At 39.9% G+C, this 24,538-nt stretch overlaps 3 protein-coding genes across 13 annotated transcripts; 2 read left to right on the top strand and 1 right to left on the bottom strand.

The window, feature by feature from the left end:
- On the top strand, nucleotides 1-2,792 carry LOC126614625 (protein NRT1/ PTR FAMILY 5.6-like). Its single transcript, XM_050282275.1, has 4 exons — nucleotides 1-160; nucleotides 434-651; nucleotides 864-1,408; nucleotides 1,729-2,792. The coding sequence occupies exons 1-4, from the start codon at nucleotides 1-3 to the stop codon at nucleotides 2,588-2,590; spliced, it is 1,785 nt and encodes a 594-aa protein (XP_050138232.1). The 3' UTR covers nucleotides 2,591-2,792.
- Nucleotides 2,793-6,496: 3,704 nt separating this feature from the next.
- LOC126631241 (uncharacterized) lies at nucleotides 6,497-10,611 on the top strand. 10 transcript variants are annotated; one of them, XR_007626345.1, is made up of 9 exons: nucleotides 6,497-7,006; nucleotides 7,370-7,546; nucleotides 7,653-7,802; nucleotides 8,319-8,420; nucleotides 8,509-8,579; nucleotides 8,682-8,749; nucleotides 9,133-9,264; nucleotides 9,393-9,480; nucleotides 9,629-10,611. XR_007626345.1 is itself a non-coding variant. In XM_050301425.1 (7 exons), the coding sequence occupies exons 1-7, from the start codon at nucleotides 6,755-6,757 to the stop codon at nucleotides 9,195-9,197; spliced, it is 885 nt and encodes a 294-aa protein (XP_050157382.1). In that variant the 5' UTR covers nucleotides 6,497-6,754; the 3' UTR covers nucleotides 9,198-10,611. The 10 variants fall into 10 exon arrangements, 3 of the variants coding, with proteins under 3 accessions (XP_050157382.1, XP_050157403.1, XP_050157374.1); XR_007626350.1 differs by having other exon boundaries at nucleotides 10,060-10,208; XR_007626347.1 differs by having other exon boundaries at nucleotides 9,133-9,480; nucleotides 9,629-9,704; nucleotides 10,060-10,203.
- A 221-nt stretch (nucleotides 10,612-10,832) lies between these two features.
- On the bottom strand, nucleotides 10,833-14,720 carry LOC126631227 (protein DA1-related 2-like). 2 transcript variants are annotated; one of them, XM_050301406.1, is made up of 11 exons: nucleotides 14,215-14,717; nucleotides 13,889-14,055; nucleotides 13,382-13,469; nucleotides 13,153-13,276; nucleotides 12,882-13,002; nucleotides 12,707-12,790; nucleotides 12,500-12,619; nucleotides 12,178-12,390; nucleotides 12,034-12,096; nucleotides 11,791-11,906; nucleotides 10,833-11,691 (listed from the first exon to the last, which is right to left on the bottom strand). In XM_050301406.1, the coding sequence occupies exons 1-11, from the start codon at nucleotides 14,258-14,260 to the stop codon at nucleotides 11,298-11,300; spliced, it is 1,536 nt and encodes a 511-aa protein (XP_050157363.1). In that variant the 5' UTR covers nucleotides 14,261-14,717; the 3' UTR covers nucleotides 10,833-11,297. The 2 variants fall into 2 exon arrangements, with proteins under 2 accessions (XP_050157363.1, XP_050157359.1); XM_050301402.1 differs by having other exon boundaries at nucleotides 13,153-13,469; nucleotides 14,215-14,720.
- Nucleotides 14,721-24,538: the final 9,818 nt, after the last annotated feature.

The raw sequence follows: 24,538 nt of genomic DNA, 5'->3' as shown, positions 1-24,538 counted from the left end.
ATGAAGCATGATAGATTGGAGAAAAGAAAATCAGGCAGTCATGCTTTAGATATATTTAGGGACGACGAGACTTGGGTTTATGATTCATCCATAGATCATAAAGGACAAGTTCCTCGCCGTGCTTCTACCGGTGTTTGGAAAGCTTCTCTGTTTATCATCAGTAAGTGCCTCTGTGTGTTTGTGTGTGTCTTTATATTATTCAAATCATCTTTGAAAGCCAGCATTTCATTCTTTTTTTTTTTTTGTCAAAGCATTTCATTAATTTCTTGAACTCTCTTAACCCGTTAATTTCTGAGTATATAATCGGCCATCTTCGATCGTATATATTTGTTTGTCATATACACGATCAGCTGTGTAAAGCTGTTTCCGGTTTTATATATTTGTTTGTCTATCTCTCTCATCAAAGTGATTGATATATTTATTTTTGTTGTAGCGATTGAATTTAGTGAACGGTTAAGCTGGTTTGGACTATCAACAAATCTCATCTCCTACCTCACCGGAGTGCTTCATCAAGAAATCAAAACAGCAGCCAAAACTGTGAACTTTTGGTCAGGAGTGACAACATTAATACCCTTAATTGGAGGATTTTTAGCAGATGCCTACACTGGCCGATTCGGCATGGTTATGGTTTCATCCTTCATTTATCTAACGGTGAATATATTAAGCCCTAACTTACCAGAGAAATTTACCTGCACAAGGGATGACACTATGGTGGTATCTTTAGTAAGTGACGTATTGTCATGTATCATTCGCTAAGGATACTACCAAAGTCCCCTGTCGCAGTTTTTCTCCCAAATTTATATTCAATCGTACTACTCATAAATATTGGACTAACACCTTATACAAAATCCTTAAATCATCAGGGTCTAAGTCTGCTGACAATGTCGCAGTTCGTCCCTAGTCTAAAGCCCTGTGATACAACCCCCTGCCGACTGCCGCCTCGAAAGCTTCATGAAGTGGTGCTTTTTGTTGCCTTGTATTGCATCTCTCTTGGAACTGGAGGGCACAAACCATGTCTTCAGAGCTTTGGAGCAGATCAATTCGATGACGATCACCCGGTAGAACGAATCAAGAAAATGTCCTACTTCAATTGGTGGAACTTTGCAACCTGCTGTGGGCTGCTTCTTGGGGTGACTGCTATTGTCTATGTTCAAGACTTTTTGGGTTGGGGTGTTGCTGTTCTTGGTCTCACAATCTTCATGGCTTTTACAGTTGTCACCTTCTTTATGGGGAAGTCTTGCTATAGGTATAGGCTCCCAGAAGGAAGCCCTATGATCCCTTTGTTGCAGGTATTTGTTGCGGCCATAAGAAAAAGAAAGTTGGCCCATCCTTCAAACCCTGCTTTGCTATTTGAAGTTCCCAAGTCTCAAGCCCATGGAAGGCAACTACTTCATACAAATAGGCTTAGGTAAGCAAACATATGCCTTCATTATCCAATTACAATTTATTATTGAATGCAATCATTTAGACAATATAGACCGCATTGTTGACCACATCTCAAATAGAGATAGAATCACAGATTTTTGTTAGTTCATTGTCATTTGCTCTAATTCGTAGGTTTTTAGACAAATTTTTTATGCATAAAACTTTTTTACCATATTATTGACCACTTCCCAAATATAGAGGTACGACCTGTTTTTGTAAGTGTGTTTCGTCTTTGTAAAAAATCGTTCAGTAAATGTGGTTGAAATAGCAAGACTCAGTATGTATTTAGCTTTGTTTTCTTAGGTTTCTAGACAAGGCAGCGATCATAGAAGAGAATGAGAGCACATCTTGTTTGCAACAGAAACACAATCCTTGGAGATTGACAACACTGACAAGAGTGGAGGAGGTGAAGCTTCTTTTCAACATGATCCCCATATGGATAACCTCAATACCATTTGGATTATGTGTCGCACAAGCCCCAACATTCTTTGTCAAACAAGCTGCAACAATGAACCTTAATATCACTGACAACTTCAAAATCCCACCAGCCGCAATCAACTCTCTTGCGGCCATTGCAATGTTGATCTCTGTCGCAGTCTATGACAAGGTTCTTGTTCCGGTTCTAAGGAAAATCAACGGCAACGAACGAGGGATGACCATCCTCCAAAGGATTGGAGTTGGCATGGTTTTTTCAACAGCATCAATGACAGCTGCAGCATTAGCTGAAACAAAAAGACTAGGAGTTCATAATCCAAAATCTCTGAGTGTGTTGTGGCTAGCTCCCCAGTACATAATTCTAGGGTTTGGAGATGGGTTCACTCTGGTAGGGCTACAAGAGTACTTCTACGACGAAGTTCCCGACAACATGAGAAGCATAGGGATTGCTTTGTATCTGAGTGTGATAGGAACTGGGAGCTTCATAAGTAGCTTTCTGATTATGGCTGTGGATGGTATCACCGGAAAGGCAGGGAAAAGCTGGTTTGGAAAGGACTTACGTTCAAGCCGTTTGGACAATTTCTATTGGCTTTTGGCAGCAGTGAATGCGGTGAATTTCTTTGCTCATGTGTGGGTATCTATTCGATATACGTACAAAAATGTGGAGAGGAGGAGGGTAGTGTCTGATAATGATTCTGAGTGTAGCAGCAGTGATCAACTTATGCCTTGATAATTATTATGTGTAAATGAGGAAATTGAGCATGCTTAATGGTTCATTACGTTTGTCTTGTTGAATGTTGAACAAATTTGTTTAATGTTTTTAAAATTAAAAACTTCCTCATTGTCAATTTTTTTAATTAGGATACAACAAACCACCCTTTTCCCACTATTGAATCCTAAAGCGTCGTTGGGTTTGGTTTTGTTTCAAGTCTTCCGTTATTATATCCAGTATTAAAACAAATAATATATCCACTATTCTAATTATTCAACAATATTCAAAATAAATTTCCCTATTTTTAGCACTGTAAAATTAGGGATGTGTTATCCACACACCCCATTTTACTTTTCACACACCATTTGTTAATTTCTGTTTGTTGATCTTCTTCAATTCATCCGATCCGGCGGCCGAAAATTAGAAAAGTGTGTGAGAAGTAAAAAAATGTGTGTGGATATCACACCCCTATAAATATTATGCGTTACTCCAAAATAACAAACTAACAATCTATTTATCTTAATAGCAATATTGTGTGGTATGAAACATAATACTAAAGTGGGGAGAACAAAAGAATAACAAGTGCAAAAGAAATTATAAAATTAATATAAGTAGTTCGATTCAACTTAAGTTGTTTTCATGGAGGGCAGATTTAACCAAACAAAGCGAATTACAGTTAAGTGAATCGAAATGCTCAAGGAGTTAAATAATCTCAAGACATCCAACTAAGATGTAAAGGCATCTGTTCTCCCTTCTGAAGAGAATCCAGTTCTCCATCTGGGGACTCTGCCTTTGAAAAATTCAAGCCAAAAATCTCAAGACATCCAACTAAACGCTCCTGAAAATCCAACACGATGTGCCTGAGCACAGCGAGACATGGAGGAGGAATGCAGCTTATGGAAGCTTAACGAGCAGTGGTCTACAGAAGAGTACTGGTTGTAGAATTAGTACAACAGCCGAAACTTCCTTGGCTTTAACTCTTCAAGCGAAAAAGTGAGCATGTCGATCGGAAAGAATTAGGGTATAAAAGAAAGATCCATACGGCATGATTCCACAGGGCAAAGCTTTTGTTAATTAGTTGCTAGTGTCGATATTTTCATCGAAATATCCGAGAAATCAATGATCAATATGGAAAGTTTGGGGGGTGTGCAAATTTCATGCATTTCACCTGTTGCTAGTGTCGATATTTTCATCGAAATATCCGAGAAATCAATGATCAATATGGAAAGTGGGGGGGGGGGGTGGGGTGTGCAAATTTCATGCATTTCACCTTATTTTGGCAAGATAGATGAAAAATAATGAATATCCCGATTCAATATATATATTTTTGGGAAAAAATAATAAATATCCTGATTCAATATATATATTTCTTGGAATCTTAATGAAATACTTCTAGTACTGTTCATTTTTAACGTTAAGGACATTTTTACTCTAAAAAGTCACTCACGATACTATTCACTTACAACACATTTTTGTCTTTTTGATTAAAACTCAAAGTTTTCAAGCTCTTTTAATTTGTTTTCCTTATATCTTATCGGAACTGAAATTTGAATTTTTTTTTGAGAAAATGTTTATCTAATTTTGACTAAATTTCTACTGCAAATTTTCATAATTTTTTTTTAAGACAATTGCTATCAATATCAATATTTTTATAAATTTGCATATTGATATTTTCACGTCTATCGAAATTTTAAATACTAATTATTTTGCGGAGAAAAAAAGTTATAGAAATTATTGTATAATATTAAAATACCGCCTCGTAACATAACCAATCCACCAACATAAGTTATAACATGGTGCAATCAGAGGCCAAGAGCTGGTGGGATAATGGAATTTATATATATTTTTTTTTCAATTTATGTGCTACATTCCAAATATTTCTGAATTTTTTTGGCAATGTCGTGACACCTAGTCACAACCCATGATGGGATGGATAACAATGCTAAACAAATGGAAATAATAAGATAAAAAGTAATCAGATCATGGTCTTTGCACTAATCGTCATTAATTCTATATTATTAGTAAGGAAAACGTTTCTTGTTAACAAACAATATTATCTATATTAAAGGGTTGGAGAATAATAATATGGTTCAAATTTACTTTTGGCGAAAATTGAATTTAAGACATCAGTTACCAAAAAAAAAAAACCATTAAATTGTAATACTAGCTAAGTGACAATAAAAACTCTTAATAATGAAAAATTAATATTTTCTCGTTTAACGTAATTTCAATTACTCAACCCTAAGATACTATCATGAAAAGAGAAAAGATACTATCTTGCTTGGACTCAAAGCCATCCAAGTTCCACTTTTCTTTTACATACTAATGCATTTGAACCTACCACTAAAGGGAACCAAGATAATGCATAATCCTATTATGCTATACTTTTTGCTTTTATATATATTTGCGAAAGTTATACACAATGAACAAATTCACATTATGGTCACTAAAGTACAAGTTGGTTATAAATTAGGAAATTTTTTAAGTGTAACGGTTGCACAATCCCGTAGTGTTATATTTTAGACGTTATTATAAAGATCAACAATAACATTGATATTTCATAACTTAAGTATCATAAATATTATGTCTCACTTTGCTACACGAAAATCACATGTATTAGTTGAAAATTGAATTGGTGCAAACAATAACATTCTAATTTGGAATATAACATAAGAGCTTGAAGGCCACAGCTAAATTTTGCTAATAAATTAGAACGAAATTATGTTTCATACAATCGTAGCTTTGCATTATTGATTTCTAAAAAAAAAAAATTAGGAAGAATAAAAGTGAATGGATATGGTTTTGCTGAAATGAGGATTATGTTCATTACCCAATTTATCACTGTTTGATAAATATAAATTTCAAGATTTGTGTAATGGATAAACTCAAGGGAAAATTTCAAGATCTATATGAGAGTTGTGTGACTGTCGTATGCAACTAAAGCTCAAGGAAATTTTTTATAGGACGGCAATAAGGCCGGAAATGGTTTATGACATGGAATGTTGGACGGTGAAGCATTAACACGTACATAAAATGAATGTAGCGGAGATGAGAATACTTCGTTGGATGTGTGGGCACATAGAAAGGATAAGATTAGGAATACAGATATCCGAGATAAAGTAGGAGTAGCTGAAATTGAAGAAAAATGAGAGAAAATCGGTTACGGTGGTTTGGACATGTAAAATAAAGGCCTACTAATGCTCTGGTCAAAAGATACGATTATAGAACAGAGGTTCAGGGCCAAAGGGGTAGAGGAAGACCCAAGAAAACGTGGCACAGAACCCAACGCGATGATGTTCTAAGATTCATACAACCGACTCTACTTAGTAGTAAAAGGTTTTGTTATTGTTATTGTAATAAACACAAACCTAAATAAAATACACCCAAAGTGAATAGTGGATAGGAGTAAAATACTTTGTGGAAAAATTGTTGGTCGGTGGGTGAAAAGTACAAAATAAAAGATAAAAAGAGAGACAAAAAGTTTGAAATTTTGAATGCTTAGCCCTTCGGGAATGCTACGTGGCAGACAAGTAGTGGAGAACACAATTAACCGACTTATGTTCCTATTACAACAACGTTAACCTCGCCAGCTGGCAGCAATACGCCCACTCGAAAGCTTTTTTATTTTTTATTTATTTGTGAAAGTACGCATGCGAACTTGAAGCTGCTTGCGTAAAAGCATATTCGAAAGCGAAAATAATCGGTAAGTAAGATATTCCGCGGCGGTAAAAAGTGCCTGCATCCAGTTGTATTATAACACCACCCACATCAAAAAATACTCACTGTCGTGTTTACGTATCAACGGTCTCTTTTTATTCACCAATAGAAAACCGCCATTTGTCTGTGCTAGGTTAGGACGCAATGCACTTGATGCCCCCCCCACCAGACTTGTTAAGTTGACAAAGACAGAAAACCCTAATCTTTCCTTAAACGCAGAGTCTCGGTGAAAGCGGTCAAACGGCGTCGCTTGGTACATTCTTCTACCCCCTTCCTGCGTTCAAATTAAGCAGGGAGAGCAGACAAGAGTAATGAAGAAGCTCCGCAGCAGAAGCGGAAAACTGGGTTCGTGCAATTTCTAATCTCTAGGGTTTTTTTTTCCGGCATTCAATTTCTCTCAGGTTTTGGGAGTTGGGGGTGAGGTTGCTTCGTGGCGAAGTTAAGGGATTCTAGGGCAACCCAGAAATGCAGACGGAGGCGAGAGTTGGGGTGGTGGTGGAAGGAGGGCAGATTGCTCTGAATACCGGCCATGGAGGCGTGGCCGTCGAAGGCGGCGTGAGGTCGCTGGCGCAGTCGCTGCCGCAGAAACAGACGAAGCCGCTGCACCAACAGCAGTCTCAGATCGGTACGGTGTCACAGCTTCTCGCAGGAGGTGTCGCTGGCGCTCTCAGTAAGACTTGCACGGCGCCTCTTGCTCGGCTCACTATTCTCTTTCAGGTGGGTCTTTTCCTTGTTTTCCCTTCATTTTTAATGTTTGTTTTTGCAGGCTGATTAATGAGTTTTTGTTTAACTTAATATATTATTTTGGTGTTTGGTGTGTTCTGTTCAATGAAATTTGGTTAAAAAAAAAAGAACTTCGAATTAAAAAAGTCGGTGTTTTCAAGTTACTGATCAAGTGAAGATCGGGTTTTGTTATGCTTTAGTGAACAATGAGTCATGCTTGGTTTTATTTTTAATGAAAATTTGATTAAAATTTTGAACTTTGAATTAAGCCCGAGTTTTCGGGTTACTGAACAAGTAAAGATTGGGTTTTGTTATGATTATCGAACATGCTTTACTGATATCATGCTATCATTTTAGGTGCAAGGTATGCACTCAGATGTTGCAACGATGCGAAAAGCTAGCATATGGCGTGAGGCCTCCAGAATTGCTGGTGAAGAAGGATTTAGAGCTTTCTGGAAAGGAAATTTGGTGACAATTGCTCATCGTCTTCCATATTCTTCCGTCAATTTCTACTCATATGAGCAGTATAAAAAGGTTGGTAAAAACACTTGGTTCATGTTACCTTCATACAGTTCAACTGGTCAATTAAGTTATTGTACCATTGCTTGATGTTTAATTCATTGGGTTTTATGTGGTACAGTTCCTAAAAAATGTTCCTGGACTGGAAAATCATAGCGACAACTTGAGTACAGACCTTGGTGTGCATTTTGTGGGTGGAGGATTGGCCGGAATAACAGCTGCATCAGTCACATATCCTTTGGATCTTGTAAGGACACGCCTTGCAGCTCAGGTAATTTGGAAAGAAATGCTTTCTTTTACTAGATTTTGTACTTATTTGGGAAGTGGTTTTAAATGACTGAAAGGGCTTATAGAGAATGTTTTTGAAACCAATACGTAGTAAAAATGCAAGTTAATCCTGGAAGTGCTTCCTTCAGGAAGCAGGAAGAACTTCAAGTGCTTTTGGAACCCAAAAACATTTTCTCTAAAGGTGCTTGCAGTCATTTAAAAGAACTTCCCAAATGAGATTTGTAAGTTGTTGAACCATTGATTGCCATGTTTGGGAATGCATGCCGCGTCAATCATTAGTAGTTGGCATATGTTTTCTATTTTTAACACTTCCCCAGAAGTTAGTCTTGTTGTATATTTGAAGCATACCTACAGGGGCATATGTTCAACTATATTCTGAACCATTTCATCCTTTTTGAATTACTGTATGTTAGTCTCTGATTGAATTTAAGAGCTCTGCCTTGACTGAAAAATTTTCATATGTATTTTGCTCCACTATTGTTTTATTGGAAATTTGCAGACAAATGTGATGTACTACAAAGGAATTTGGCATACACTGCAAACTATTACCCGGGATGAGGGTATTTTTGGCCTCTATAAGGGACTCGGAGCAACCCTCTTGGTATGCTCAAATTATTTTTTGTAACTTCATTCATGCCTAGAATCGTCACTTAGTGTTTTATCTGACTTCTCTACTATCTATAATGCAGGGTGTTGGGCCCAGTATAGCTATCAGTTTTTCAGTTTATGAGACCTTGAGAGCTTCTTGGCAGTCGCATAGGTGGGTTACTTAGTTCTATGGTTTATATGTTACAATTACCTTTGCATGCATGCTTTCTTTAGGCCAAACATTATAATGCTAATTTCGTTACCTTCACATCAGGCCTGAGGATTCTACTGTGTTGGTTAGTCTTGCTTGTGGGAGCCTTTCAGGAATTGCATCATCAACAGGTGAGTGATCTTACACTTCCTATTTTCTTAGATCTCTTGAAAAGTGTTTCAATATAGTTTCTCGTGTCAGATAGTCTGGGTGGTTGTTCTTAATGGAAGTCATAGTTTGTATTGTATAGATATCAGTGTCAAGCTTGATGGTGGATGTAATGCTTCTTCTACCCATGTATAGCTTTAAAGCAAATTTTCTTTTCACTTTTTACCACTTCAATAATAGTTTCTGTTGGATTACTTTTAAGTGTTACATTTGGTGAAATACCCCTAACCTAAACTATTGCATTGAAATCTGATTAGAGCAGTCTTGTTACAGTTAACAATGTGGTTGAATAATTTGGTTTGTTTAATTAGAAATGTCAATAATAAATAAAAGTTAATGTACATAGCTGTTTTCTATGCTTTTGATGCAGAGAAAACAGGTTGTGGTGCAGGCTCTGCACCAAGTCTCTAAACAGACTGACCCTTAGAGCCAGAAACCAGGCCGGAGTGGGTTTTTAATCCGGTATTTGAGAATCTTAGTAAGGAAGCTGACAAGAAATTTCTTATGCATCATCACTCATCTAACTTATTTTTGTTTTTATGATAAAGACCTTGTTTTGATTAACATCATCTTTCCAACATTTCTTCGGTGACTTGTCTCCCAAAGGTTTGCAGTCGGTTCTATTATAGGGTGGAACTGCTCTCAGGTGAAACTCTGTCTTCAGTTATCAAATGTGAGAGGTGTCCTCTTTGAGGTATGCTTCTCACTTAGGTTTCCTTATTCCAATGGCTTCATGGGTATTGTATTCCTTCAAGCCCTCGCCAGTGAATGCGGGGATGCTCTTGGGCTGGTGTTGCCTTCACTTGGATCTTAATCTCTAAATTTTCTTTCCTTTATTTAAGGCAGACTATCTTCCTTCATTTTGTCATAAAAGTGTTAGTGTTAGCTTTTTAAATCATCTGCTGACTGACCTGTAAGGTATGTGAACACCTCATTATTACTGCCGAAAAAACTAAATTTCATTCAAACTTGCACTAGATTGTCAAGCTGCATAGTGGTAGTAGTCGAATAGCCAATATTACTCAATTTATTTGGGAGTGGTTGCATAGTGCTTAAAGTCTGATCGTATTTTTAGTTTTATTTTTGTTGCTTTTAAATCACTTTCTCATCTTGACTTGTCATGTGCCACTTTCTTTGCATTGTTTGATTTGTTAACTGTTCGAGACCTGATTTCATGACCTCGGAGAATGTAGTCTTCAAACAGTATTATAGTATGATGGCATTTACCAACGGTGTCCAGCTCTTTTCATTTTATTCTCATTATATTGTGCAGCAACCTTCCCATTGGATCTTGTGAGGCGACGGAAGCAGTTGGAAGGCGCTGGTGGCCGAGCTCGTGTCTACTCAACAGGCCTTTTTGGCACATTTAAGCACATCTTCAAAACAGAAGGGTTGCGTGGCTTATATAGAGGGATCCTCCCAGAATACTACAAGGTGGTACCCGGTGTAGGTATCTGTTTCATGACGTACGAGACGTTGAAGATGCTTTTAGCGGATGTCAGTGCTGCTATATAGTTTCACTAGGTACTCATCTTTCCGGAAAGCGATACTGTAGGAGGGGCGCCGAACGAAGCTGTTAGAACAAAATCTCGTGGCAGGTAGTTTTGCGATGCTGCTGTGGGGAATAGATTTTTGTGTGTATAGATTGACGATCCTACATCTCTCACATTTTGAATTTGTATGCGACGCAATTGTCTCTTACAGTAATCAGAAATATTCAATCTTCTCCTCTGAGAAATCTTCAATTTACGGGACGTTTCCTGCAGCTGTAATTCTTACTTGTCTTCGAATTAACAAAGTAATCTAGCATTATACGGTGTACTAATCTATCTATTTGCTAATTTCTCGTCGTGATTGTCACTCCGCATGATGTTATCAATCTACTTGTTCTCTAAACGTGTTTTAATTTTACGATTCTACACCGTTGGTACACGAGATATCTACTGTCACACTGAAAAACTTGCCGTTTTCCAGAAACATGCTTCTCTTTCACAACAATTGTTCTACACATTACTTGCTCTCATACGAAGAAATCTTTCACAAAACTTCTCTTAGAAAATTCCATAACACAAACTCCATTAAAATTTGTAAGAACAGAAAAATCACATAAACCAGTACTGAGGTGCTTATATAAAAAGTGGGTAAAAAAAAAAGTTGAGCTCAAAAATGTGTTTGGTAAACACTTAAAAACAGCTTATTTTCAGTTTTTTGTGAAAAAAACTGAAAATGAGCTTATTGTCACAGCATAACAGAAACAGTTTTTTTTTTCAAAACACCGCAATACTAAACCAGCTCAATCTCAAGTAAAATAAAAATACATGGATATAATTGTTTATTATTAATATTATTGATTGGAAGAGTGACAAATTGAGCTTGTATCCTCTCCCAGCGCCCTAGAGCTTCTGTGATGAGCTCAATCCGTTGTTAGGGTTGAGCAAAATAATATCTTCAGACTTGAATGGCCGTATAGAGCAGAGAGAACGGAGAAATAGCAACATTATTTTGTCCTCATTACACCGGGAAGTTTCCGGTGTGGTGAATGTGATCCAATGTGCGACGCAAACCATATTTATTCACAGCTGCATTGGCTGCTCGAAACCCTCCTCCGTATGCAGGTGAAGAATCGTGGGCGATTTGGTGCTTGAAAAACTCCCCTAGTTTGTGTTCAACTTCCGATTTTCCACCTTTTTTGGAGGAAAACGTGAAAGAGGAAGAGGAAGCAGCAGGTGAAAATGCAGATGAAGATGGCATGCTTTTGAATCTCGGCATTACTTCTGACTCAAGCCACATGTATGAAAGCACCTGGCAGATGCCTTCCTCTACCTCGGGATTAAGATTCCGGTAGCCATTGAGGCGTAACCAGCCGTGCATCAACTCATGGGCAAGAATGGCACCAGTCAGTAACCTGCATCCAACATGAATATTGAAAACAGTCAGATGAACCTTGTGTGCTGCCAGTTTGATAACCATTTCGTTTTTAGTTGAAAGAGCCAACTAGCATTACCTTGGGAGACCATAGAGAACAAGAATGGCAGTAACTTCGCAACTTCGTTTCAATTTCTGAGGTTGGGTTCTTATTCCGATAAATTGATACCCTCCGATTCTCGGCCTTCTGAGGATCTGATTAGTAACACATGAAGGAATCAAGAGAAACAAATGAGAAAATTTCGTTGAGGTCAGCTTCATGAATCATTTCAATTTTAAGAAAGAACGAAAAGAGAACTAGTAGAATTGTCTAAATTCGTACACTGGTGACAGTCTGCTCTTCCGAAAGGCATAAACCCCTCGTCTCGGGCATGTGATGGAGGCCCTGCAAAGAACCAGTGATGAATTAGAGGAATTCCTCAAACCGAAAAAAACTCAAAGAACAGAGCAGGGATTTCGACATTACACTCTTTTCGCCTACAATAGCTTCGTTAAGTGCTTGTCTTTCGACCAGAAGCATGGGTATTTCCTGCTCCAATCTCATGTACATCCCTTCGTAATAGTCTCGTATGGAGTGATACAATGGCTGACAGTCACCGGTGTCCATGATAGCAGATTCCATGCACTCGTAGCATAGACTCCGCCCGTCCCCCAGTGAAACGTACCTTGCATCCCAAGACTTCCAAACGAAGAAAAAGAAGATGAAGAAAGCAGAACAATTTGATTTAGCGTTCGTAAAGTTTCAATTTCAAGAAATACTTTAAGGAGGTGCTAGTGTAGATTAGTACCTCTAAGCGTTCACAACTGCAGCAACGAGTTGTGTTATCATGTTCATGTGCTGGACAGTACTTCTGTGACCAAAAAGGATGGCATCTATACTCGATCAAACCAGCTCGATTCGTTGGAATCTGAAAATTTTCGAAGCGAAGAATTATTAATGTCAAAGTAGGTTACCATAACGTTTCTATATATTTAGAGAAATAGCCTTTTCTTACAAATTGATGGCAAACTTCACACTTGGGATGAGACAGCTCTTTAAAGCAGGACTTGTGATACGGATCCTTCCCTGACAAAGAAAACTAGGATCAAGAGAAAACGCCGGTAAGAACTAGACCATGGCGAAGGGAAAAACAAAAACACAGCTGAACGAGTCCAAGGAAGAGAAACTACCTCATTCTCAACAATCGGTTGGCCACAAGAACGGCAACAGAAGCACTGGGGATGAAAAAAGATCCCCATGCACGCCAGGTAGTTGCCAAACTGTATCTCGTGTTTACAAACGCCACATATTCTGCTAATCAGACACAAAATGCACAGGATTAGTAGCAGCAACTTTCAAGCTTCATTAACACTGAGCAATTTGGTATGTAAATAAAAAAATTGATCAAACCGAAGATCCTAAGCTACGAGAAACTAAAAAGTACACCTGAAAAAATGTTACCTTTGTTGTCCATAGGGATAATACGGTGGAGGGGCTTGGGCATATGGAGGATAGAAAGGTGGAATCGGACCTTCCTGAAGCGACCTAGCAAGCTCTTCATCCTTTTCTGTCTGCCATCTATGTCCTGAATATTGCAAAAGAAAATATGCCTGAATAACGACATTGTGAAAAGACGCGCGCGCACAGAGTGTAGTATTCGGGGGTCGGATCTTGAAGAATGGAAACTTACTGCTTGGTTTTTTCAAATCTTCGGCCAGAGACAGTGCAATTGCATGGTCTAACTCCTCTTTCTCCTTCTGCGCTCTAGAGCGGTCATCCTGATCACACAAGAAAAAGATAGTTTACTCGGATTCTCACTGTCATCGTTGTAGCTTTCTTTGTTGCACTTTCGTTCTTATAGTTTCATTCCGTTAGCACCATTTAGTCCAATTCATCAAATAAGGCAAAGTTACTTCCATAAAAATTTGATGGAAAAATCAACTCAGTTGACGGGTTCGACCAAAGTGAAAACATAACAAAAATGATCGACATGGATGAAGGTAAAAATCCGAGTAAAGATACAAGCACTTAAAATCAACTGGGAATTATAAAAATCCCATAATATTTTGCAGCCGAAATCAAACCAAAATATGCTATAATTTTGTAATCCAAACAAAAAGAACAATACTAACATATATTAACAGTCTGAAGTTAAGAAAACGTGATCACAAAAAATAAGAGGGGTTGGTGTTCAAACCAATGATCGAGGTAGCGCCCGCGAAAGCATGTTTTCATCACCAATAAGCTGCGGATTCCGGTTACTACCAGCAGCGGCTTCTCCACGACTAGGCCTACTCCTGAAAAGTTTACTGAGCCATTTCATAAAGCGTGACTTCCTCTCTACGTATGAAGAAACAAACTCCCCTGCTTACCACAAACATTTCAACATCATCTCCCAACTTTAAAAAAATAAAAAAATAAAAAAAACGTCCTCTGTCCAAACAAACATAAGGCACAGAGTTTGGAAATAAATTAAATCTGAATAAAAAAAGTTGAATATATATATAGATATATGTGTTATACCAGAAATACAAGGGTGAGAAAGCTGGTTGACACCTGAAGCAACCATTGAAGATTAAGCTCCTTATATATAGAACGAGGGCTTCGCCGGAATCACGAAGAACCTTGAAAGGGACGGTCACAGAGAGAGAGAGAGAGAGAGAGAGAGAGATTAGGCGACGGACGGCTCGAAAGAAAAGAGGGAGGACAACAAGGCACCAGGCAACGTCAAAATTAAAAGGCCGAGAGAGAAAGCAAGCAAGAGAATCTCTGAGAGAAAAAGACAGTGGTTTTAGAATGTAGACAGAGAGCCGCAGAGAGCCGCAGATTCTTGGCTTCCACAGCAATGAAGTTCAATTCATTTCGCTCAAAACTCCAAGTAAAAGAAAACCTCAAACTCATATATTTGTATGTGCACATACAAATATACGTATTAGTCCTCCTACACTAAGGGTTAACGGTAGTTAAGTTTATCGCCGACATATTAACAACTGCAATGTCAAAGTCTCAACAATATCGACAGGTTCTTCTTTTAGAAAAGTGCAGTTAAACACATTGTAGCAAAATTCTATATGTATATATATGCGCGGTAGAGAAAAATATGGAATCTGGTGAAGCGGAGAACACAAAAGTAAGGGTGGAGGACAGCCGGATGAATCGAACGAAAAGATGAAAAAAGTGTGGTGTGCGTAAGCATCGTCGTGGATTGGAGTTTGAGAGATGGAGATGGAATGGATTGAAGAAGAATGTACTTTTCTCTTTCTCTTTTCTGCTTGCTTTCTTATTTTGAATTTTAGAAGGACTTTATGTTTTCCGGGTTTTTACTATTTAGAAAGTGGTCAGAATATTCTCTTTATTTACTGATTACCATGGACCTCCATCCCCCATATGGGCAAATATTAGGAACAGTAGGTTCATCTAGTCACGTGATTATGCGGCTACACATACAAAAAGAGAATTTTATATATTGCATTCTCTCATCCTCACTATGGTCTAACTCGATTTTCACTTAATTTGTATATGGCTAGTCGGACATGAGTTTTCACCCCTTGTATGGCGATTATGGCCGAGAAGTCTATTATTAATATAGTTGTCTCACCACAACGTGATTCAATCTGATTTTTTTAAAAGTTCATTTACTTATTCGCACTACAGTTTAAGTACATGACATATCAATATAATCTCTTATTCATATTATAACACGTGAATTTATATCATTACACAATAATATGACCGTTACATTTAAAAATTTCTCACCTTTTATGATTATATCCAATAATAAGCCTGTTTAAAAACAGCTAAACACCACCTTTAAAATCTATTAAGATTAAAAAGTCTTCCTAATGGTGGTCCATTTAAAATAGCAGGTTTTATTCTCCCTTTTGCTCTCTTTTCCCACTTTTTTCCCATTTGGTTTGTCAAGATATTAAATTCTCTTTGCTTCCTATGGAATTAGATACTTCTGTTTTTTATATTAATTCTCTTTTCTTTTCCTAGGTTTTCACATGGCAACAATATTCCCTCAAAAAATAAAAATAAAAACCTCCCTTCTCACGTAGACAACGCAAGATTCCATTCTCATCAACATCACAAGTGAGCCATTTGCAGGGAAATTTATATAATCCTATCAAAATGTAACTTTCATTGACTTCTATATAATCTTAATTGACACTGGCAAAAGCAAAGTATTATGATTTCATAGATCTTTGGTGCGGCACGGACGTAGACACCAAATCTGAGGTGGATGAGCCATCTAGCTAGCTCGCTTGGGACTTGGGAGAGAGTTTTGAAAAGCAACTTACATGCAACAGATTTATTGTCATTCGTCATGTGGTGTTTCAGTACATATGACATTATATTACTAGACTGGGACACTAAAGTAAGAGTAAACTCATTCTATATGTCAGTCATTTCTCCTGTTTCATGCATGTCATGGATAATTTATAACTTTGTGCATGTGTAGTCAAAATCCACTTTACAGCTTAAAATGCTGTTACCTTTGGTAGTTTATTGACCTTCTTTTTGGCCTATGGCAATCAAAACGCTGTGATTTTTCAGACCATATTATGTGATTTTCATGTCCTCTACCATTTCTAAAATGCAAGAGATTCTTGTATATAGAAAAATCTGTATTCGTAGCTGTTTTGGTAAGAGACGGAGACAGAGTGGCTGATACTTTTATGTAATTGTCTGCAACAAGCAACTGGGGCAAAGTCGGTTTTTGCATGGCAACTGTCCTATAATATTCCTAAGCTACACAATTGTATACTATATGATGGCTCATTTCAGGATAAAAGAGGCCTTTTGCTAGCCGTCCATATTCTTATTTTTTCACTTCTTTATTGATCTTGGCTAAAGCCTAAAGGGTAGGTTTGGAGTTGGACCTCCCTTTCCCTCGTAAAGAAAAAGTGTTTATATATCATGTTACTGATACAATTAATCTCACAACGTCACATGATATTACTAAATTATGTGTTGCAATATATACGAATTGGTGATCTATTGATATTTTAGGGTATAATATACTAAAGAAAAATGTGTTATTGTGTACATAATTTGGTTAAATCACATGACGGTTTGACAATCACACCAGAAATAGATTTTCATAGGAATATAATCTCTAGCCAATAGGTTGTGACTTGAACCATATTCACAGAACTTTTGGCAGCCTATAGCTGGGAACTTTTTTACTTTGAGAAATCTGAATTGCTATCGCAGTTGTACGCATTTGATATTTTATTCTCAGCTTGAGATCTACAAATATTTAATCATTTCTTTTGTGTGTTAAGTAGAAATTGTGAGTAAGAAGCAGTTGATGTTAGATGCTAATTAAGATTCTGGTAAACAGCATGCAATATATTTATTTTCGGGTTTAGGGTTGCAGTTGCAGATGCCATGCCTGCATGCATATGGAAATTGAAAACCCTGCAGTTGCAGATGCAGTAAAGTTAACTTAGAATTTATTGCTGTCGTGAAAAGAGGAAGCGATCAGAATTCAGAGCACATTGTGGATGCAAATTTCTTCCTCCTTGATCTTGGACAATTTTGCACCTACAAAACAATTAAAACCTTAGGTTAAGGCCAAGAGCCTCACGCACCCACGATGAATGAGGGGAGCTTTGGCCGAAGAACCTCCGATGACAAAGTTAGAATTTAGAGAGAAAGAGTGTTTAGAGAATTTTGGGATTTTTGCCAAAGTGTTGGAATTAGTGTTTGGTGAAAATGGGAACCAATTTATAGGAGAGGAAAGGATGGCCGGCCACTTAGTAGGGTTTTAGGTTTTGTTTTGGTTTAATTAGCCAATTAATTGGCTAATTAAACATAAAAGGAAATGCTTTTGTGGTTATGGAATTTATTGGCTAATAAAAAGGAAGAAATGGTGAAAAAGGTAGAAAAGGTGATGGATGAGGTTTTGAAATGGGGATAGCCGGCCCTTTTGTGGGAGTTAGGGTAAAGTGAAAGGTCTAAATGCTAATTAAGGGAATAATTAGCTAATTAACCCATTAATTAGCTATTTATCATTATTTTAGAAGGAATGTTTTAGGAATTATGGAATAAGTATAGTATTTAGCTAATTGATTAGCTAAATAATGAAATAGGAAATATATGAATAAATTAGGTTTTAAGTTGATACCTATTTTGGGCACTTTTGACTTGGTTGAGGGATAATTGCCCGCTGCTTGCGTGTAGGAATCCCGGTATGCCCCAAGGGTAGTTTTGTCTTCTTTTGTCAAAAATCCACATGTCGCCTTGTGAATATTTTTGGCTCCACAAATGCCCCCACACATGTTGGGCTGCTCGCAGAAAAGGGCAGCAGGTGTAGAGATCTTCTTGCTTTAGGAAACTTAGGACTGCTTCCTATTTTGATGTAGATTCTCTCTTTAATAGGAAATTAGATCCTTCTAGGAAAGGGAAATAAATTTCTCTCAAAGCCTATTTAAGTCCACCTTAAGTGGGTTATTAAATCAACTTTGGAGAGCGATTTATTCTACCCTACAAGAGAGAGATAGCTTAGAGGATATTTGTTCCCCCTCCTCTAGCAATTTTCTACATCTTACCTGTGCAAATGACTGTCTTTCGTTGCTTTCTTCGTCTTTTTCGTGCCGCACTGAGGTAAGAAAAAATTAATTTTCCTTGTCTTCTTCTTTGATGGTGCTACCTCGGGGCAGCCGTCGGGGTGGTGCGGCACGTCGGCTGGCATGGGCCAGGAGTCGGCTCGACATGGGCCGAAGAGGTATTGTGGCAGGGACCACTGCTTTAAGCTGCTCAACTTGGCTAGAACCAAGGGCAGCTTGTATGGCTGGGGCCACGGACGCTGTGGCGCGATGCTAGGCGAGTCACATAGCTCAAGTCTTTTTGGACTTTTGGACATGACTCGAGCTAGGTAGGTGATTGAGAGAAATGAAGAGGTTGCGGGCCTCATGAGCTGCTGGAATGTTGGGTTGAACTCCCCTGCTGGGTACCACGAATGGCGTTGGCTACTTTAACTCTCTTCGTCAGGAAAAACGTAGGCTGTTCCCAAAATAAGAGGTGAATAGGATCAAGGCGGATGCATTGGCTCGTCCAATCACCGTTATGGATCCTGCTGCAAGTGAAGGTGGAAAAATGGATTTTCCCTGCCTGCTCAAGAGATGCCGGTTGAGAAAAAACCAAAGACTTTTTTCGCTGCTTTTGCAAAGGATGAAAAGTTGATTGCTGCTTATAATCAAGTGATCCACTTTAAGAGAATCGTCGATAGGCTTGAACCCCAAGTGTTGGAACTTCAAGGTGTACTGAAGATCAACGAAAGTTTGAAGAAAGAAGTGGATGAGCTGCAGCGCGTCCATGTTGGTATTGGTGAAGTAGTTGGAGAAGTTGGTGCCCAGGCTAGAGCAGTCGGGGGTGATGTCGCGGCTAAGAGCTTCGCGGCTGCTGAAGGTGTGGCGACCGAATAGTCGTGAGATGTCCAGGCTGCTAAAGTGTAGTCATCTAGGTAGCCTTTAAGATTTTCTTTGTTTTTCCTTGTAGCTCTTGTTTTGCTTGAACTCCTTCGGCCTTTACTAGTTGTTTATAAACATGTTTTCCTTAGTTTTTCTTCATTTTTGCTTCTTTTGTTCATGCCCTAACCTTTAGACTTGATAGACCAGTGGCAAGCATGCTACTTTTTTATAAGCAGACAAGCTCGCGTAGCCTATGCAGCCGTAGGTGTTGGTATAGAACTTTGCAAAGTTGTTAGCCATTAGGTTGGCAGCCGGATGCCTTACTTACAGAAGCAGACAAGTCCACGTAACCACTAGGATGTTAACCTTGAGTTTCTCCAATTCCGTAGGTTGCGTAGCAAGTATCACAACATTTTAGGACTTGGTGTAAGTTGTTCTGCGCTTGGCAGAGGTGAAGCTTATCGACTACATAGCATGTCGGCAGTGGATAAAACTTCGTATATGCGTGCTAGCTTGTTTAACCTTTCACAAGAATGTGCGGTTGTAAAAGTCTAGAGCGGTTTTACTGCTCGAAGGGCAAGCCGTAAGCAGTCTTCCGAAATCCGGGCTACCTTAGTGCACTCAGTAGCAGCTTTAGGATTCCAAGGCAGCCGTCCATCGGATGTACTACGTAATGTGCCCTCTCCGTCTCTAGGGCCCAGTTCCTCACAGATTAAGCCAAGAGACCCAAAATCCTTCAGTTAGCTAAGCCTTGAAAAAGACCATTGCGGCTACTTCTAGGAATCCCGACACAAGCCATCGTGCATCTAGTTATACTAGGGCAGCCCAGCTCATCCACGTCTGGATATTCGGAGTGTAGAGTTTATCCTCCCGTTCTTGGAGAGCTGACCCATGTGGGTGTCGGGGAATTGGTTTACCCTCTCGCGTTGGAGAGCAATTAGTTTATCCTCTCGCACTGGAGAGCATGGTTGGTCCCTCGGGGGGTGCAATTCTTGCGGTAAGTCCCTAAGAAGAGCGCGGTCTTCTTTTGAAGTGCATGAGTGATCAGTTGTTGTAAGCATGCAGCCAAGCCAAGTCATGATTACTTCTGAATTCCTCATTGAAAAACGAGTTAAACGAACGAGAACTTAGAGGTAAGGTAAGAACTGCATAACAACTGGATAATCCTCGGCTGGTGAGGTAGTGCCCGTCGAGCTGCTTGAGTCTTCGGGCTTTGATGTAGCGAGTGGTCACACATGGTACTTCCTCAGATTGTAGGCGTTCCACTATTTTTCGATCTTTTTGTCGTTTTATGGTGGCGAGGGTGTAATTGTTCTTGCCACCTACTCTGCTGATCTTGTACGGACTTTCCCATATAGGATCCATATTTTGGGAGCTTTTTCTGCTGGCAGTGATGAAGGTTTTTCTTATGACCAGATCTCCAGGCTGGAACTGCCGGATCTTGGCCTTTTTGTTGTAGCTGGAGAGGAGCTGATGCTGCCGGATCTTGCCACCTACTATGTTGATCTTGTACGGACTTTCCCAGATGGGATCCATATTTTTGGAGCCTTTTCTGCTGGCAGTGATGAAGGTTTTTCTTATGACCAGATCTCCAGGCTGGAACTGCCGGATCTTGGCCCTTTTGTTGTAGCTGGAGATAAGCTGATGCTGGTAGGCTGCGATGCGAGTGATAGTCTTTTCGCGCCTCTCTTCTGCCAGATCTAAGCTTGTGGCCATCTCCTTTCGGTTGCTCGTCTTTTGGTTGTGCGATATGCCCATAGACATCCTTGGAGTTCGTTTGGCCATTTTCTTTTCTTATTGGTAAAGTAGTTGGTTGTCACGATCATCATGCCTTTGCCCCTAGTAGTCTGGCTGGTGATTAGCTAGGACTCGGAATGAATGGAAAGCTTTTTCACCACCAAGTCTTTTATCATTCAAAGACCTGCTAGTGGGGCTTCGTACTCTGCTTCGTTGTTAGATGCTTTGAAGTTTAGAGTGATCGCCTGCTTGAGCATTGAAACGTCTGGGGTGGCAAGAACCACGACTGCTCACGAGCCTTCGTAGTTGGATGCGCCGTCGACATGCAAACGCCAGAAATCTCTATTAAGGGAGCAGGTATGGCTAAAGTGTGCTCGGCTACCTTCGGGACGTCGTTGGGCCGAGTTGTTGCGTTCGTCAGAAAACTTACATCTGCCAGGGTCTACGCCTTTATCGTCGCTGGTTTGGATTTGGCGGAATAGTGCGTTATGATGATGATTGCTTGCGTTTGAAGGTAAAACTTAAGCTTTTGGGTTACAACAATTATCGTCAAAGTTAGCTTTTGAATTTTTAATAGCATCAAAGAGAGCTTTTGAACTATAGAATACAGGTAACTGTAGAATATAGGTAGTCGGGCCCCCAGCTCTTCTTGCATGATGATAGAGCTTATTGCTACTTTAGATACCGTCAAACATGCGAATAAGTCATCCGCTGCTTCTAGGGAGGTGATGTCGGGTACTTCTTCAAGTCCTTGAATGTGCATTGGCGCGCCTTATCCCAAAGTGCATGCTTTTCTGCCAAAGCAAAAGAGTCTGCCAGAGTTAGATCTTCTTTCATAATCAATTTTTCGAATAGCGGGTGGTCTGTGGTAAGTCTTTTTTGGAAGGCTGCTCTAGCTATCGAGTCGTTGCATCCGACTATTTTTGTCTTCTCTACTTTGAACCTCCTCACATAGTCGCGAAACGACTCCTTTGGGTTCTTCTTGACGTCGAACAAATGGTCAGACTTCTTTTTGATCGAGCGATAGGATGAATATTCTTTTGTGAAAACCTAAGAAAGTTCGTAGAAATTTGGGATGGATTGTGGCGGCAGGGTGTAGAACTAATCTTGAGCCTCGCCTTGTAGAGTGGTGGCGAATATCTTGCACATGATATCATCGTTGTTTCAATAAAGGATCATTACGCTTGGGTATAACTTTAAGTGTCTCTTCGGGTCTTCATCTCCTTTGAAAGATGTGAAATATGGCATGCTGAACTCGCGTAGAGGCTCTGTCTGCTCGATCTCGTCCATGAAAGGTGACCTGCTTATGTTGGTCATGTTCCATCGTAGTGCCTCGTCGGTGACCTCGTTGCGTTGGAAATCATGCAATCGCTTGGTCAATAGTCTCTCTACTTCTTCCTGATTTTGCCTTTGTTGGGGTAGCGGAGCTCTCGACTGCCCTCAGCCATGACTTGTTGGTCTAGGCTGCTCTTCTATGTGTTTGGCTTGTCTATGCCGCGGATGCAGTGCATGTGGTGCGTTCCTAGCAGGCGAGCGAGTTCTTCGCAGGCTGCTGGTTGAACTTGAGCGGGATTGAGTGACTGCTTCTCTCCGTCCGTCGTGCTGCCTACTCTGATGTGAGGTGGATGATGCTCCTTATGGGCTTAGCCGCGAATGGACACTTTTTCCAGAAGGTTGCTCATGTTGACTATCAGAGTATGACCCCAACCGTGAATGTATGCTTATCTGTGGACCTAGTCGAAAGTGCATGCTCCTCCGCGCGCTAAGACAGGAATGTACACTGCCCAAACGTTCGGCTCGTGGCTGGTCGAGTGGCTGCTTGCCAGGACGCTGCTGGAAAGGTCTGTCTGCCCTTGTCCTACTTCGGGATACCTCGTCCAGGGCACATTGGATTCTGATGCGTTGCAAAAGTTGATTCACCAAGGTTGTCTGTTGTGCAAGGGCACTCATCAATTCTATGACTTATCGAGACAAGTGTTGTTCACCATTTGGATTGGAATAGCTTGGAAGGAATGCGCCTTCTTAGGCAGTGGAAGGGTGGTAGACTCCGAGTGCGAGATTTGAGTTGGGAAATGTCAAATCCGTGAAAAAATGTGGTGAGAATGCCCCCAGCTCGATGGTAGGTCCGGATGGTTGAGATAATCTTGGGCTGACTTGGGCTGCTTGGAAAGCCATGAGAGCAGGCTGGGCCACGAGAGCAGGCTGGGTCGTGAGAGTGGGCTGCTTGACTGGAGCTGGCTGGGCCACAGGAATGGGCTGCTCGTCGGGAGCAGGCTGGGTCACGAGAGCATGTTGCTCAGTAGGAGCAGGTTGGGCCGTGAGAGTGGGTTGCTCGACGGGAGCAGGCTGGGCCACAGGAGTGGGCTGCTCGAAGGAAGCAGGCTGGACCACGGGAGTGGGCTGCTCGTCAGGAGCAGGCTGGGTTACGAGAGCAGGCTGCTTGGCAGGAGCAGGCTGGGCCGCGAGAGCAGGTTCCTTGGCGGGAGCATGTTGCTTAGTATGTGATGCATGCGAATGCGAGGCTTGGGCTCGGGCCCGTGCAAACTTGGATGGCATGACTTGGGCCGTGGTCTTGGTGCTGTGAGCCTTGGATGGCACGGCTCGAGCCGTGGTGAAGGCACCATGAACCTCGCCACGGGTGGCTACCTCGGTAGCCACCGTGGTGGTTCCCATGGTGGAAACTCGTGGTGGTGGTGCTGCTCCACTTATTATCGCATTTAGCCTCACGGATCCCCGCAGTCCCATTTCTTGAACATTAGAATTTTCACTTGTGGAATTTTCTAAATTTCTAGCCATTATATTTTGCTTATACGTTTTATCAAAGAACCTTTGGAAGTAAAAAATTCTAACAATAAGAATGTATGAAAAATATTCAAATGGACTAGAAAATAAAGAAAAAAACCTTTTTGTGCGAGAGTCTTCTACGAGTATGGATTTCAACTTTCAATGAAAGCACCAATTTGTGGATGCAAATTTCTTCCTCCTTGATCTTGGACAATTTTGCACCTACAAAACAATTAAAATCTTAGGTTAAGGCCAAGAGCCTCACGCACCCACGATGAATGAGGGGGGCTTTGGCCGAAGAACCTCTAATGCCAAAGTTAGAATTTAGAGAGAAAGAGTGTTTAGAGAATTTTGGGATTTTTGCCAAAGTGTTGGAATTAGTGTTTAGTGAAAATGGGAACCAATTTATAGGAGAGGAAAGGATGGCTGGCCACTTAGTAGGGTTTTAGGTTTTGTTTTGGTTTAATTAGCCAATTAATTGGCTAATTAAACATAAAAGGAAATGCTTTTGTGGTTATGAAATTTATTGGCTAATAAAAAGGAAGAAATTGTGAAAAAGGTAGAAAAGGTGATGGATGAGGTTTTGAAATGGGGATAGCCGGCCCTTTTGTGGGAGTTAGGGTAAAGTGAAAGGTCTAAATGCTAATTAAGGGAATAATTAGCTAATTAACCCATTAATTAGCTATTTATCATTATTTTAGAAGGAATGTTTTAGGAATTATGGAATAAGTATAGTATTTAGCTAATTGATTAGCTAAATAATGAAATAGGAAATATATGAATAAATTAGGTTTTAAGTTGATACCTATTTTGGACACTTTTGACTTGGTTGAGGGATAATTGCCCGCTGCTTGCGCGTAAGAATCCCGGTATGCCCCAAGGGTAGTTTTATCTTATTTTGTCAAAAA

The sequence above is a fragment of the Malus sylvestris genome, chromosome 1, assembly GCF_916048215.2.
Source record: "Malus sylvestris chromosome 1, drMalSylv7.2, whole genome shotgun sequence".
Lineage (NCBI taxonomy): Eukaryota > Viridiplantae > Streptophyta > Magnoliopsida > Rosales > Rosaceae > Malus > Malus sylvestris.
This window is presented reverse-complemented; position numbering and strand designations above follow the sequence as displayed.